General features: G+C 48.1%; 1 protein-coding gene and 1 long non-coding RNA gene across 2 annotated transcripts in view; one reads left to right on the forward strand and one right to left on the reverse strand.

Moving 5' to 3' along the window:
- LOC137384636 (uncharacterized) overlaps positions 1–16,244 on the reverse strand; it is an 88,006-nt gene that overhangs the window by 46,473 nt on the left and 25,289 nt on the right. The window lies entirely within an intron of this gene.
- ndufa12 (NADH:ubiquinone oxidoreductase subunit A12) lies at positions 646–16,055 on the forward strand. Its single transcript, XM_068059684.1, has 4 exons — positions 646–799; positions 1,661–1,743; positions 6,563–6,650; positions 15,782–16,055. Exons 1-4 carry the CDS (start codon positions 711–713, stop codon positions 15,960–15,962), a joined length of 441 nt encoding a protein of 146 aa, XP_067915785.1. The 5' UTR covers positions 646–710; the 3' UTR covers positions 15,963–16,055.

The raw sequence follows: 16,244 nt of genomic DNA on the forward strand, positions 1-16,244 counted from the left end.
TCGGGCGGTGCTGTCAGCTGGCCGCTGGTGGCGCTGTCGGGCGGTGCTGTCAGCTGGACGCTGGCGGCGCTGTCGGGCGGTGCTGTCAGCTGGACGCTGGCGGCACTGTCGGGCAGTGCTGTCAGCTGGACGCTGGCGGCGCTGTCGGGCGGTGCTGTCAGCTGGACGCGGGCGGTGCTGTCATCTGGCCGCTGGTGGCGCTGTCGGGCGGTGCTGTCAGCTGGACGCTGGCGGCGCTGTCGGGCGGTGCTGTCATCTGGCCGCTGGTGGCGCTGTCGGGCGGTGCTGTCAGCTGGACGCTGGCGGCGCTGTCATCTGGCCGCTGGTGGCGCTGTCGGGCGGTGCTGTCATCTGGCCGCTGGTGGCGCTGTCGGGCGGTGCTGTCAGCTGGACGCTGGCGGCGCTGTCATCTGGCCGCTGGTGGCGCTGTCGGGCGGTGCTGTCATCTGGCCGCTGGTGGCGCTGTCGGGCGGTGCTGTCAGCTGGACGCTGGCGGCGCTGTCGGGCGGTGCTGTCATCTGGCCGCTGGTGGCGCTGTCGGGCGGTGCTGTCAGCTGGACGCTGGTGGCGCTGTCGGGCGGTGCTGTCAGCTGGACGCTGGCGGCGCTGTCGGGCGGTGCTGTCATCTGGCCGCTGGTGGCGCTGTCGGGCGGTGCTGTCAGCTGGACGCTGGTGGCGCTGTCGGGCGGCTAGGGCCGGGCCGCTGAGAGATGGCGGACATTATTCCTGTGTTCAAACGGGGCTGGACTCAGTTCTGGAGTCATGGCGGGATCCGTGGTGCCTTGTGGCAGATGTTAAGGTGAGAGGAGTGGGGACTGAGCTGGAAGTAGTGGGATTTGATTCGGGATCAGGGCAGCGCAGAGACGGAGATACAAGGTCACCCTGGGGGAAGGGTAAGAGAGATAGGGTCACTTGGGGGTGGGGGAAGGGTAAGAGGGACAAGTTCACCTGGGTGGGGGAAGAGAGACAGGGTCACCCTAAGGATGGGGAGTCACTCAGGGGAGAGAGGGGGTAGTGGGTGAGGGAGAGACAGATACAGCCAGGGATAGGGTGCAAGAGATAGAGAATCAAGAAGGAGATAAAGTGAAAAAGCAATAGCATAAGACAGTGGGAGTTGAAAGGATATAAAACAAATAAACAGAGAAAGGTTTGGCTAGAAATAACAGTAACAATACTCATCGAGAAGATAAATAAAAGACGAGAGCAGAGCTAAAACTCCAAAAAGTGATTAAGATAATAGAAATAATCCAAGATTGCAAATAGTGTGGGAGGTAATCAAATATCTGATATATCAAATAGAAGGCAAGAAATATGAAAAGGTTTGAAGCCAAAAAGTGGGAGATCAGTATTATCAGGACAGGTTTAGGATTACTGCAGAAATAGACTAGGTACAGTATGCGTGTGAGAGGGGGATTTTTGATGGGGTACAGTGTGCGTGTTCTACTCGGGGTTGTGCGGGGGTGGGTGCGCTGTCTTTATTTAAACTATTTGCCAGCGTTTTGCATGTCTTATTACAGATAGTTTGGTCAGAAAAGTTCCTTGTGTCATTATTTAAGACGACCATTTTAAATACCTTATGTGAATTTTTACAAATAAAGATAATTTTTCTTAGGCTGGAATACTGACACCTTTTACCATCAATGGGCTTTCTGTTTTATAGAACAAATGATCTAAAAACTGGGAAACTGATTGGTGAAGACAAGTATGGTAACAAATATTATGAAGACAAACGATATTTCTTCGGTAAGCACTGTTTACTGATCAGTACAGTTGTTGTTTAGTTGCAACCTTCAGCCAACTTGTGTCAGTCTTGACTCCTTATCAGTGTTTTTACCTCTGGGTCAGAAGGTTGTAAGTCCTTCTCTAGAGATTTCAGCCCACAATCCAGGCTGACATTCCAGTGCAGTACTGAGGGAGTGCTGCAGTGTTGGAGGTGCGGTTTTTTAGATCAGATATTAACCGAGACTCCGTCTTCCCTCACAGATGGACATCAAAGATCTCAGGGCACTATTTCGAAGAAGAGCAGGGGGGTTTCACCAGCATGACTAAAACCATGTAATTTCTGTGGGATCTTGCTGTGCGCAAATTGACTTTCTGAAAACATGAGAAGCAGGAAAGGCCATTTGACCCCTTAAGCCTGCTTTGCCATTCAATAATATTGTGGCTCATCATCTACCTCAGCTATATCTCTTGATTCCCTGAGTATACAAAAAAAATACTCAACAACTGAGCATCCATAGCTCTCTGGGATAGAGAATCTCAAAGATTCACAAGCCACTGGGTGAAGAAATTTCTCCTCATCTCAGTCTTAAATGGCCGACCCCTTATTCTGAGACTGTGATTCCCAGTTCTAGACTCTCCAGCCAGGGGAAACATCCTCCCAGCACCTACCCTGTCATGCCCCTTAACAGTTTATGTTTCAATGAGATCACCTTTCATTTTTCTGAACTTTGGGAAATATAGGCCTAGTCTACACAATCTCTCCTCATAGGACAGTCCCCTCATCCAGGAATCAGTGAACCTTTGTTACATTCCCTATAAAGCAAGCATACCTTTGTTTGGATAAGGTGACCAAAACTGCTCACAGTTACCAAGGCCCGATATAATTGCAGTAAGACTTCTTTACTCGGAAATGACAAAGGCAAACCCAGCCCTGTCGACCCTGCAAACCCCTGCTTACTAACATCTGGGGGTTTGTGCCAAGTTGGGAGAGATGTCCCACAGACTAGTCAAGCAACAGCCTGACAGAGTTATACTCACGGAATCATACCTGACAGACAATGTCCCAGACACTGCCATCACCATTCCCGGGTATGTCCTGTCCCACTGGCAGGACAGACCCACCAGAGGTGGCGGCAAAGTGGTCTACAGTCGGGAGGGAGTTACTCTGGGAGTTCTCAACATTGACTCCAGACCCCATGAAGTCTCATGGCATCACATCAAACATGGGCAAGGAAATCTCCTGCTGATTACCACCTGCTGCCCCCCTCAGCTGATGACTCAGGACTGCTCCATGTTGAACATCACTTGGAGGAAGCACTGAGGATGGCAAGGGCGCGGAATGTACTCTGGGTGGGGCACATCAATGTCCATCACCAAGAGTGGCTCGGCAGCACCACTATTGACTGAGCTGGCCGAGTCCTGAAGGACATAGCTGCTAGACAGGGTCTGTGGCAGGTGGTGAGGGAAACAAGGGGGAAAAATATACTTGACCTCGTCCTCACCAGTCTGCCTTTCATAGATGCATCTGTCCATGACAGTATTAGTAGGAGTGACCACCGCACAATCCTCTTGGAGACAAAGTCCAGTCTTCACATTGAGGATATCCTCCATCGTGTTGTGAACACTACCACCGTGCTAAATGGGATAGATTTAGAACAGATCTAGCAATGCAAAACTGGGCATCCATGAAGTGCTGTGGGCCATCAGCAGCAGCAGAATTGTATTCAACCACAATCTGTAACCTCATGGCCCAGCATATCCCCCACTCTACCATTACCAACAAGCTGGGGGAATAACCTTGGTTCAATAAAGAGTGCAGGAGGGCATGCCAGGAGCAGCACCAGGCATACCTCAACCTGGTGAAGCTACACCCCAGGACTATTTGCACGCCAAACAGCGTAAGTAGCATGCGATAGACTGAGCTAAGCGATCCCACAACCAATGGATTTGATCTAAGCTCTGCAGTCCTGCCATATCCAGTCGTGAATGGTGATGGACAATTAAACAACTAACAGGAGGAGTTGACTCCACAAATATCCCCATCCTCAATGATGAGGGAGCCCAGCACATCAGTGCAAAAGATAAGGCTGAAGCATTTTCAACAATCTTCAGCCAGAAGTGCCGAGTGGATGATCCATCTTGGCCTCAACCTGAGGACCCCAGCATCACAGATGCCGGTCTTCAGCCAATTTAATTCACTCTGCGCGATATCAAGAAATGTCTCAAGGCACTGGATACTGTAAAGGCTGTGGGCCCTGACAGCACTGACAGCATTTCGGCAATAGTACTGAAGACCTGTGCTCCAGAACTTGCCGCGCCCCTAGCCAAGCTGTTCCAGTACAGCTGCAACACTGGCATCTACCCGGCAATGTGGAAACTTGCCCAAGTCTGTCCTGTACACAAAAAGCCGGACAAATCCAACCCAGCCAATTACCGCCCCATCAGTCTACTCTTGATCATCAGTAAAATGATGGAAGGTGTCATTGACAGTGCTATCAAATGGCACTTGCTTAGCAATAACCTGTTCAGTGACACTCAGTTTGGGTTCCACCAGGGACACTCAGCTCCTGACCTCATTACAGCCTTGGTTCAAACATGGACAAAAGAGCTGAACTCAAGAGGTGAGGCTAGAGTGACTGCCCTTGACATCGGGGCAGCATTTGACCCAGTATGGCATCAAGGAGCCCTAGCAAAACTGAGGTCAATGGGAATCAGGGGGAAAACTCTCTACTGGTTGGAGTCATACCTAGTGCAAAGGGAGTTGGAGGTCAATCATCTGAGCTCCAGGCCATCACCGCAGGAGTTCCTCAGGGTAGTGTCCTAGGCCCAACCATCCTCAGCTGCTTCATCAATGACCTTCCATCAATCATAAGGTCAGAAGTGGGGATGTTTGCTGATGATTGCACAATGTTCAGCACCATTCGCGATTCCTCAGATACTGGTTACCATTGACCAGAAACTGAACTGGACCAGCCACATAAATACTGTGACTACAAGAGCAGGTCAGAGGCTAGGAATTCTGTGGCGAGTAACTCACCTCCTGACTCCCCAAAGCCTGTCCACTATCTCCAAGACACAAGTCAGGAGTGTGATGGAATACTCTCCACTTGCTTGGATGGGTGCAGCTCCAACAACACTCAAGTTGTTTGACACTGTCCAGGATACAGCAGCCCACTTGATTGATACCGCATCCACAAACGTTCACTCCCTCCACCACCGACGCACAGTGGCAGCAGTGTGTACCATCTACAAGATGCACTGCAGCAACGCACCAAGGCTCCTTCGACAACATCTTCCAAACCTGCAACCTTTACCACCTAGAAGGACAAGGGCAGCAGATGCATGGGAACATCACCACCTGCAAATTCCCCTCCAAGTCAGACAGCATCCTGACTTGGAACTATATCGCCGTTCCTTCACTGTCACTGGGTCAAAATCCTGGAACTCCCTTCCTAACAGCACTGTGGGTGTACCTACCCCACCTGGACTGCAGCGGTTCAAGAAGGCGGCTCACTACCACCTTCTCAAGGGCAATTAGGGATGGGCAATAAATGCTGGCCTAGCCAGCGATGCCCACATCCCATGAACAAATTTTTTTTTTAAAATTCCAATCCATTGGTAATACAGGTTGACATACCATTTGTTTTCCTAATTGTTTGCTGTTCCTGCATGTTAACTTTCTGATTCATGTAAAAGAACACCCAGGTCCTTCTGAATACCAACATTTCCCAGCCTCTCACTATTTAAAAAATATTCTGCTTTTCTATTCTTCTTACCAAAGTGGATAACTTCACACTTCTCCATATTATATTCCATCTGCCACATTCTTGCCCACTACTTAACCTATCTTATATCCCTTTGCAGCCTCTTTGCGTCCTCACAGCTTACTTTCGTCGACAAATGTCCTGATTTCAAGTTAATTGAAAGGAAAATCCGGTAAGATGTGCAATGGGATACCAATCTGACACAGTCTATTACACAACAATAACATATTCATACAGTGCCTTTAAATGTAATAAAATGTCCCAAGGTGCTTTACAGGAGCATTATAAAACAAAACATGACACCAAGCCACATGAGATATTAGGTCAGATGACCAAAAGCTTGATCAAAGAGGTAGGTTTTAAGGGATGTCTTATAGGAGGAAAGCCAGGTGGAGAGGTGTAGGGAGGGTGTTCCAGAGCTTGGAGCCGAGGCAACTGAAGGCGTGGCCACCAATGGTGAAGCAATTAAAATTGGGGATAGTCGAGAGGCCAAAGTTTGATGAGAGAAGATATCTTGGAGGGTTGTGGAGCTGGAGGAGATTACAGAGATAGGGAGCGGGCGAGGCCATGGAGGGATTTGAAAACAAGGATGTGAATTTTAAAAGCAAGATGTTGCAGAGGGGTGATGAGTGAATGGGACGTGGTGCAAGTTAAGACAGGGGCAGCAGAGTTTCGGATAACCTCAAGTTTACAGAAGTTCACACTCTGTTAAAATTGCTCCCTCCCCCACTCTTCCTGTTGCTGATATTTTCTTCTCATTTTTCAGTCCTTTCTGCAACTTCCCTGTGGTATCTTCTCTCTACATTTACAGTTTTCCTCCCTAGTTTTGTAATACGCTGTCTTCAGTTTAATCAGCCAGTTTTGCTTCCTAGCCTCCTTAACCCTTAATGTGCTGAATCCCTGGGAATATTGGCATTGGTGTGTGATATAATCAGTGCTTTGTGAAGTCTGTAATAATTACTGTTGGGCTGAGGAGGAGAAAACTGCACATTCAGGTATGTCCAGGCATTGGTGAGAAGGTTGATTAGTGTGAATGTGATATATTGTTGATCATAGTTTATGGTTTCAATTTCTAGGTCGAAATAGATGGATTGAGTATACCAGCGAGATGAATGGGAAGAACACATATTGGGAAGTAGATGGGAGCATGGTTCCTCCAGAATGGTAAACGTCAGTCATATTTAGGGTTTGCTTTTGCCATTGTGGGAATGTTTAATTCACAATGCTCCACTTTCTATCCAAACATTGTGCTAACTTATCTGAGTGAGGCATTCTCATCACAAACATTGTATATACAGTGTGGAGCCAGAAGAGCTCTGCTCCAAACTGTGTTCGGAATATTGCAAACAGTTCTGGTCACCACACTTTAGGAGGGATGTGAGGGTTCTTGTGAAGGTACAGAGGAGATTTACCAGAATTGTTCCAGGGATGAGGGATTTTAGTTACAAGGTTAGATTGGAGAAGCTGAGGTTGTTCTCCCTGGAGCAAAGGAGATTGAGGGGAGATTTGGTATAAGGAATCGGGGACACAATTTTAAGGTTTAGAACAACAGATCTGTTGGGGGGGGGAGGTGATATGAGGAAGAAAGTTTTTGCAGTGAGTGGTAACGATCTGGAACTTGCTGCCTACGAGATTGATGGAAATGGAGACAATCAGTGATTTCGAAAGGAAATTGGATGGTCACATGAGAGAAATAAACCTGCAGGGATAGAGTGGAGGAATGGAACTGGCTGGATTAGTGCCCAGAAATTTGTCAATCTCAGTCTTGAATATACACACTTCATAATGACATTTTGTATCCATATGGGTGCATGTAATGATTTTTACACTTTTCACTGTTAGGCATGTATGGATATCATAACTGGAATGCATGAAAAGGTGAATGGAGGCAGATTCAAAAGTAGCTCTTTCAAGGGACCAGCACAATGGACTGAATGTCCTCTGCCCGTGCTGTTACACTATGGTCCTATGGTTGTAGTTTGTCAAACACTCGGGTACGTCTTCTTCCCTTGAAGGCATCGATTGCTTGGGGATTGGTTCCACGGGCACACAGTCCTCTTTGGGAATCATGTCAGAGTGGCTCTCAGTAGCCTGGCAGCTCTGAGCTCTGACAGTGGGTGTTGGCAGCCTGCAGCAAGTATCACAGGAGTTCCCAATCTTGTCCTCATGTGCTTGTCCAGCAGAGATTGCTGAAAGAACAATGCTGGCTAATTCCCTTTTTCTAACCCATGGTTGCTGAGCCCCAGTGCAGTGCCCTCACCGCCTCACCAGCTGTGACCCATGAGGTGCCCTCACCACCTCACCAGCTGTGGCCCAGTGCAGTGCCTTCACTGCCTCACCAGCTGAGACCCAGTGCAGTGCCTTCACTGCCTCACCAGCTGAGACCTAGTGCAGTGCCTTCACTGCCTCACCAGCTGAGACCCAGTGCAGTGCTTTCACTGCCTCACCAGCTGAGACCCAGTGCAGTGCCTTCACTGCCTCACCAGCTGAGACCCAGTGCAGTGCCTTCACTGCCTCACCAGCTGAGACCCAGTGCAGTGCCTTCACTGCCTCACCAGCTGAGACCCAGTGCAGTGCCTTCACTGCCTCACCAGCTGAGACCCAGTGCAGTGCCTTCACTGCCTCACCAGCTGAGACCCAGTGCAGTGCCTTCACTGCCTCACCAGCTGAGACCCAGTGCAGTGCCTTCACTGCCTCACCAGCTGAGACCCAGTGCAGTGCCTTCACTGCCTCACCAGCTGAGACCCAGTGCAGTGCCTTCACTGCCTCACCAGCTGTGGCCCAGTGCAGTGCCTCACCAGCTGTGGCCCAGTGCAGTGCCCTCACCGCCTCACCAGCTGTGACCCATGAGGTGCCCTCACCGCCTCACCAGCTGTGACCCATGAGGTGCCCTCACCGCCTCACCAGCTGAGACCCAGTGCAGTGCCCTCACCGCCTCACCAGCTGTGACCCATGAGGTGCCCTCACTGCCTCACCAGCTGTGGCCCAGTGCAGTGCCTTCACTGCCTCACCAGCTGTGGCCCAGTGCAGTGCCTTCACTGCCTCACCAGCTGAGACCCATGAGGTGCCCTCACTGCCTCACCAGCTGTGGCCCAGTGCAGTGCCTTCACTGCCTCACCAGCTGTGGCCCAGTGCAGTGCCTTCACCGCCTCACCAGCTGTGACCCATGAGGTGCCCTCACTGCCTCACCAGCTGTGGCCCAGTGCAGTGCCTTCACTGCCTCACCAGCTGTGGCCCAGTGCAGTGCCTTCACTGCCTCACCAGCTGTGGCCCAGTGCAGTGCCTCACCAGCTGTGGCCCAGTGCAGTGCCCTCACCGCCTCACCAGCTGTGACCCATGAGGTGCCCTCACCGCCTCACCAGCTGTGACCCATGAGGTGCCCTCACCGCCTCACCAGCTGAGACCCAGTGCAGTGCCCTCACCGCCTCACCAGCTGTGACCCATGAGGTGCCCTCACTGCCTCACCAGCTGTGGCCCAGTGCAGTGCCTTCACTGCCTCACCAGCTGTGGCCCAGTGCAGTGCCTTCACTGCCTCACCAGCTGTGGCCCAGTGCAGTGCCTTCACTGCCTCACCAGCTGAGACCCAGTGCAGTGCTTTCACTGCCTCACCAGCTGAGACCCAGTGCAGTGCCCTCACCGCCTCACCAGCTGAGGCCCAGTGCAGTGCCCTCACCGCCTCACCAGCTGCGACCCAACATATAGAATCATAGAATGATATAGTATGGAAGGAGGCCATTTGACCCATCATACCTGTGCCAGGTCTTGGAAGAGCTATCCAATTAATCATACTCCTCTGCTCTTTCGTCACAGCCCAGTAAATTTTTTTTCCTGTCAATTATTTATCCAATTTCTTTTTGAAAGTTATGAATGAATCTGCTTCCACTGCCCTTTCAGGCAGTGCATTCCAGATCACACCAACTTGCTGCATTTAAAAAAAAAACCATGTTGCTTCTGGTTCTTTAGCCAATCACCTTAAATCTGTGTTCCTGGTTACTGACTCTTTTCCCACTGGAAACAGTTTCTCTTTATTTATTCTATAAAAACCATTCATGATTGGTTCACCTCGCTCAAATCTCCACTTCTCTGCTCATCAGGAAATATCCCCAGCTTCTCAAGTCTCTCCACCTATCTGAAGTCCCTGAACCCTGGTACTATTCCAGTCAATCTCTTTTGCACTCTCTCAAAGGTCTTGATATCTTATTAAAGTGTGGTGTCCAGAGTTGGACACAATTCCAGTTCAGCCTAATTTTTCTTGCTTTTGTATTTCATGTCTCTGTTAATAAAGCCAAGGATTCCATGTGGTTTTATAACAGCCTTTTCAACTTGTCCTGTCACCTTCAAAGGTTTCTGTACATACACCCCAGGGTGTCTGTGTTCCAGAGCTCCCTTTAAAATTGCACCATTTAGTTTATATTGCCTCTCCTTATTCTTCCCTCTGCAATGCAACAGTTCACACTTCCCTGTGTTGAATTTCATCTACCATGTGTCTGCCCATTTCACCAGTCACCTATCATCCTCACTGTTTACTATATTTCCGAGTTTTGTGTCTCTAAAAACTTTGAAGTTATGCCCTGTATACCCAAGTCCAGGTCATTAATATATATTAAAAAGAGCAGTAATCCTAATACCGACCCCTGGAGAACATCACTATACACTTTCCTCTAGTCTGATAAACAACTGTACACCACTACCCTTGCTTTCAGTCCCTTAGTCAATTTTGGATCCACACTGTCGCTGTCCCTTTATTCCATTAGGCTTTAATTTTGCTAGCGAGTCTATTATGTGATACTTTGTCATTAAAAGTTCATAAATGCAACATCAACCACACCACCCTCAACAAACCTCTCCGTTACTTCATCAAGAACTCAATCAAGTTATTCAAACACGATTTGCCTTTAACAAACTCGTGGTCACTTTCATTTATTAGTCTATAATTTTTCAAGTGCCAATTAACTGTGTTTTTGTTTCCCCACCACCAATGTTAAGCTGACTGGCCTGTAATTGCTGGGTTTATCCCCTCTCCCTTTTTGCACAAGAGTGTAACATTTGCAATCCAGCACAACCACCATATCTGAGGAGAATTGAAAGATTGTGGCCAGAACCTCTGCAGTTTCCACTGTTACTCCTTTCAGTAACACCAGATGCATCTAATCCTGGACCGGGTGACACTTTCACTTGGAGTGCTGCCAACTTTTTAAGTCTCTCTTTATCTATTTTTATCCTATCCAATATTATAGAGTCATAGGGTTATACAGCACAGAAACAGGCCATTCGGCCCAGCGTGTCCGTGCTGGTCATCAAGCACCTATCTATTCTAATCCCATTTTCCAGCACTTGGCCTGTAGCCTTGTATGTTATGACGTTTCAAGTGCGCATCTAAATACTTCTTAAACGTTGTGAGGGTCCCTGCCTCGACCACCCCTTCAGGTAGTGTGTTCCAGATTCCAGCCACCCTCTGGGTGAAAATGTTTTTCCTCAAATCCCCTCTAAACCTCCTGCCCCTTAGCTTAAATCTATGCCCCCTGGTTATTGACCCCTCCGCTAAGGGAAAAATTTTCTTCCTATCTACCCCCCTCATAATTTTGTATACCTCAATCAGGTCTCCCCTCAGCTTTCTCTGCTGTAAGGAAAACAACACGAGCCTATCCTATCCTAACCTATCCTTCATAGCTGAAATGCTCCAGCCCAGGCAACATCCTGGTGAATCTCCTCTGCACCCTGTCCAATGCAATCACATCCTATAGTGTGGTGCCCAGAAGCAGTACTCCAGCTGTGGCCTAACTAGCGTTTTATACAGCTCCATCATAACCTCCCTGCTCTTATATTCTATGCCTCGGCTAATTAAGGCAAGTATCCCATATGCTTTCCTAACCACCTTATCTACCTGTGCTGCTGCCTTCAGTGATCTATAGACAAATACACCAAGGTCCCTCTGACCCTCTGTACTTCCTAGGGTCCTACCATCCATTGTATGTTCTCTTGCCCTGTTAGTCCTCCCAAAATGCATCACCTCACATTTCTCAGGATTAAATTCCATTTGCCACTGCTCTGCCCATCTTACCAGCCCATCTATATCGTCCGGTAATCTAAGGCTTTCCTCCTCACTATTTACGACACCACCAATTTTCGTGTCATCTGCGAACTTACTGACAATACCTCCTATATTCACATCTAAATTATTAATGTACACTACAAACAGCAAGGGTCCCAGCACCGATCCCTGCGGTACACCACTGGTCACAGCTTTCCAATCGCTAAAACAACCCTTGACCATCGCCCTCTGTCTCCTGCCACTAAGCCAGTTTTGGATCCAAATTGCCCTGGATCCCATGGGCTCTTAACTTCTTAACCAATCTCTCATGCGGGACCTTATTAAAAGCTGAGATGATATCAGCCATGATCGTATTGAGTGACGGAGCAGGCTCGAGGCTGAATTGCCTACTCCTGCTCCTAGTTCTTATATTCTTATGTAAAAGCCTTACTTGAAGTCCACGTAGACTACATCAGCTGCTTTACCCTCATCTACACATCTAGTCAATGCCTCGAAAAATTCAATCAAGTTTGTTAGACACGATCTCCCCCTGATAAAGCCATGCTGACTATCCTTGATTAATCCCTGCCTCTCCAAGTGGAGACTAATCCTGTCCCTCAGAATTTTTCCCAATAGTTTCCCTACCACTGATGTTAGACTCACTGGCCTGCAATTACCTGGTTTATCCCTGCTACCCTTCTTGAATAATGGTACCACATTTGCTGTCCTCCAGTCCTCTGGCACCTCTCCTGTGGCCAGAGAGGATTTGAAAATTTGTGTCAGAGCCCCTGCTATCTCCTCCCATGCCTTAAATAACAGCTTGGGATACATCTCTTCTGGGCCTGGGGATTTATCCACTTTTAAGCCTGCTAAAACCACTAAAACCTCTTCCCTTTCAATGCTAATTTGTTTGAGTATATCACAATCGCCCTCCCTGATCTCTACACCTACATCGTCCTTCTCCATAGTGAACACAGATGAAAAGTAATCATTTAAAACCTCACCTACGTCCTGCAGTTCCACACACAGATTGCCATTTTGATCCTTCATGGGCCTTACTCTTTCCCTGGTTATCCTCTTGCCCTTAATATACTTATAAAATGCCTTGGGATTTTCCTTTATATTGCCTGCCAGTGTTTTTTCATGCTCCCCTCTTCGCTCTCCTAATTACTTTATTAAGTACCCCCTACACTTTCTATACTCCTCTGGGACCTCCGCTGTTTTCAGCGCTCCGAATCTGCTATAAGCCACCTTTTTTCCCCTTTATCCAATCCTCTATATCCCTTGAGATCCAGGGTTTCCTGGACTTGTTGGTCCTACCCTTCACCTTTACAGGAACATGTTGGCCCTGAACTCTCACTACTACCTTTTTGAATGACTTCCATTGGTCTGATGTAGACTTTCCTACAAGTAGCTGCTCCCAGTCCATTTTGGCCAGATCCTGTTTTATCAGACTGAAATCGGCCTTCCCCCAATTTAATACCTTTATTTTCGGTCCTTCTTAGTCCTTTTCCATAACTACCTTAAATCTTAGAGTTATGGTCACTGTCCCCGAAATGGTCCCCCACTGACACTTCTAATACTTGTCTGTCTTCATTCCATAGGATTAGGTCCATTACCTAACCTTCTCTCGTAGTCACTACCTCCTCCTTTACTACTACTTGGCAACATCCTTTTTATTGAAGACAGATGCAAAATATTCCCCCACAGGAAGGTCTGATTTTTACCATCCCTTGTCAACCCCACCCTGCCTGCCTCACCAAGGCAGACCCAGTGAACCTCCCTCCCTGCCTCACCAGGGCAGAGCCAGTGAACTTCCCTCCCTGCCTCACCAGGGCAGACCCAGTGAACCTCCCTCACTGCCTCACCAGGGCAGACCCAGTGAACCTCCCTCACTGCCTCACCAGGGCAGACCCAGTGAACCTGCCTCACCAGGGCACCCCAGTGAACCTCCCTCACAGCCTCATCAGCTGACAGCCAGTGAACCTCCCTCACTGTTTCACCAATGCAGACCCAGTGAACCTCCCTCACTGCCTCATCAGCTAAAATCCAGTGAACCTCCCTCACTGCCTCACCAGGGCAGACCCAGTGAACCTCCCTCACTGCCTCACCAGGGCAGACCCAGTGAACCTCCCTCACTCCCTCACCAGGGCAGACCCAGTGAACCTCCCTCACCAGGGCAGACCCAGTGAACCTCCCTCACTGCCTCACCAGGGCAGACCCAGTGAACCTCCCGCACTGCCTCACCAGGGCAGACCCAGTGAACCTCCCTCACTGCCTCACCAGGGCAGACCCAGTGAACCTCCCTCACTGCCTCACCAGGGCAGACTCAGTGAACCTCCCTCACTGCCTCACCAGGACAGACCCAGTGAACCTCCCTCACTGTCTCACCAGTGCAGACCCAGTGGACTCAGCACAGACTAGAGATCAAATCTGGGAATTCCAACTTTTTAAACATTAAAGTGGCAGACAGATTTACATATTGATGAAGTTGTACTTTTTTTTGTGCACTTCCAGGAGCACACTTTAATGCAATGAGTCTGTGAATGGGACTGCCATAAGAACATATGAACCAGGAGCAGAGGTAGGCCATGCAGCCCCTCGAGCCTACTCTGCCATTCAATATGATCATGGCTGATTTTCTGCTTCAACTCCACTTTCCCATCTGTTCCTTATATCACTTGATTCCCTGAGACACCAGAAATCTGTCTATCCCAACCTTAAATATATTCAACGATGGAGCATCCACAGCCCTCTGGGGTAGAGAATTCCAAAGATTCACAACCCTTTGAGTGAAGAAATTCCTTTCCATCTCAGACCTAAATGATCGGTCCCTTATCCTGAGACTGTGCCCCCATGTTCTAGCTTCCCCACCCAACCTCTCCGTGTCTACCCTGTCAAGCCCTTCAGAATTTTGTATGTTTCAATGAGATCATCTCTCATTGTTCTAGACTCCAAACAGTTGGCCCAGTTTACTCAGCCCCTCATCATAGGACAATCCCCTCATTCCATGAACCAGTTTAGTGAACCTTTACCTGAGCCACCTCCCAGGCAAGTATATCCTTCCTTAGATATGGAGACCAAAACTACGATCAGTATTTCAGGTGTGGTCTCCCAAAGTCCTGTACAATTGTAGAAAGACTTCCTTATACATGTACTCCAATCCTCTTGCAAAAGGGCTAACGTGTCATTTGCCATCCTAATTTCTTGCTGTACCTGCCTGCTAACTCTCTGTGTTCCTTGTCTGAGTACATCCAAGTCTCTCTGAACATCAACATTTAGAAATTTCACATGTTTTAAACAAATATTCTGCTTATTACCAAAGTGAATAACCTCACACCTCCCCACATTATACTCCATCTGCCACCTTGTTGCCCACTTAACCTGTCTATATCTCTTTGCAATCTCTTTGTGTCCCCTTCATGCCTTACATTCCTACCCAGCTTCGTATCGTCAGCACACTTTGACACAGAGGCCCCAGCTCTGATCCTTGTGGCACTCCACTAGTTACTGCCTGCCGACTTGAAAATGTCCTGTTCATCCCTTCTCATGGCTCCCTGTCAGTTAACCCATCCTCCATCCATGTTAATATATTACCTGCAAATCTGCACTCTTCTCTTGAGTATTAACCTTTTGTGTGGCATCTTATCGAATGCCTTTTGGAAAACCAAGTATACTCCATCTACTTTATTTACCCTGCTAGTTACAAGAACTAATAAATTTGTTAAACTTGATTCCCTTTTGTAAAACCATGTTGACTCTCTGATCATACTGTGATTTTCTAAGTGTATTGTTAACTTAATAATAGATACCAGCATTTTCCTAACGACTGGCGTCAGGTTAACCGGCCTGTAGTTCCCTGTTTTCTTTCTCCCTCTGTTCCTGAACAGTGATGTTACATTTGCTAACTTCCAGTCCATTAGGACTGTGCTAGAATCTAGGGAAGTTGCACGCTCTATGGTGATTATGGAAGCTCTAAGCTGGGCTTAGGGACAATACACGCTTTTTGGGTTGGATTATTTGTCTTATCTTGGGAAGAGCTGTGTGCATTCCACATTTCCTCATCTGGTAGCCAGTGCCTGGTGTCGGGGTTTTGTATCTGTCTATCTATAGAAAAGGACTGCTGATTGCTTCGTCCTTACTCCAGATGGAAACCACATAAGGTGCCTCTCCATTGTAAACAAAGCACACATGGGCACCACTTAATGCTTTTGAATTTCTGAGATAATCATTTGATCTTTATTGTAATCCCTGACTACTTTAGGCATCGCTGGCTTCATTACAGTACCGACAATCCCCCCACAACACACCCTCCAGTCGACCGGAAGTTTATCTGGAAGACTCACCAGTTTAATATGAGTGGTACACCAGGGCAGTACGTACCTTACTCAACCACCCGCAAGAAGATTCACGAGTGGGTCCCACCACAAACCAGCGGCAAGTGAGCAGACACTGGACCAACCTTTACTATAAATTATACTTTCTGTTTTGACTTTGTCTGGACATCTAGTGCTAATAAAGTTGTAATGTGGACATTTTCCTTGGTATTGTGTCTGTCATTTTATGGATTGACAAACTTGTGCCTTCAATAGATTCTGTTTTCAAAATTGTATGTGATTAAGCAATCAGGACATGGTAAGATTTTCCAGTATATATTTTTTTAATCCAGAATTATTCCTAAAAAGCCAGACAGACTTGCAGCACAGAGCCTTTCACCTCACGATGCC

This window comes from Heterodontus francisci, chromosome 27 (assembly GCF_036365525.1).
Source record: "Heterodontus francisci isolate sHetFra1 chromosome 27, sHetFra1.hap1, whole genome shotgun sequence".
NCBI lineage: Eukaryota > Metazoa > Chordata > Chondrichthyes > Heterodontiformes > Heterodontidae > Heterodontus > Heterodontus francisci.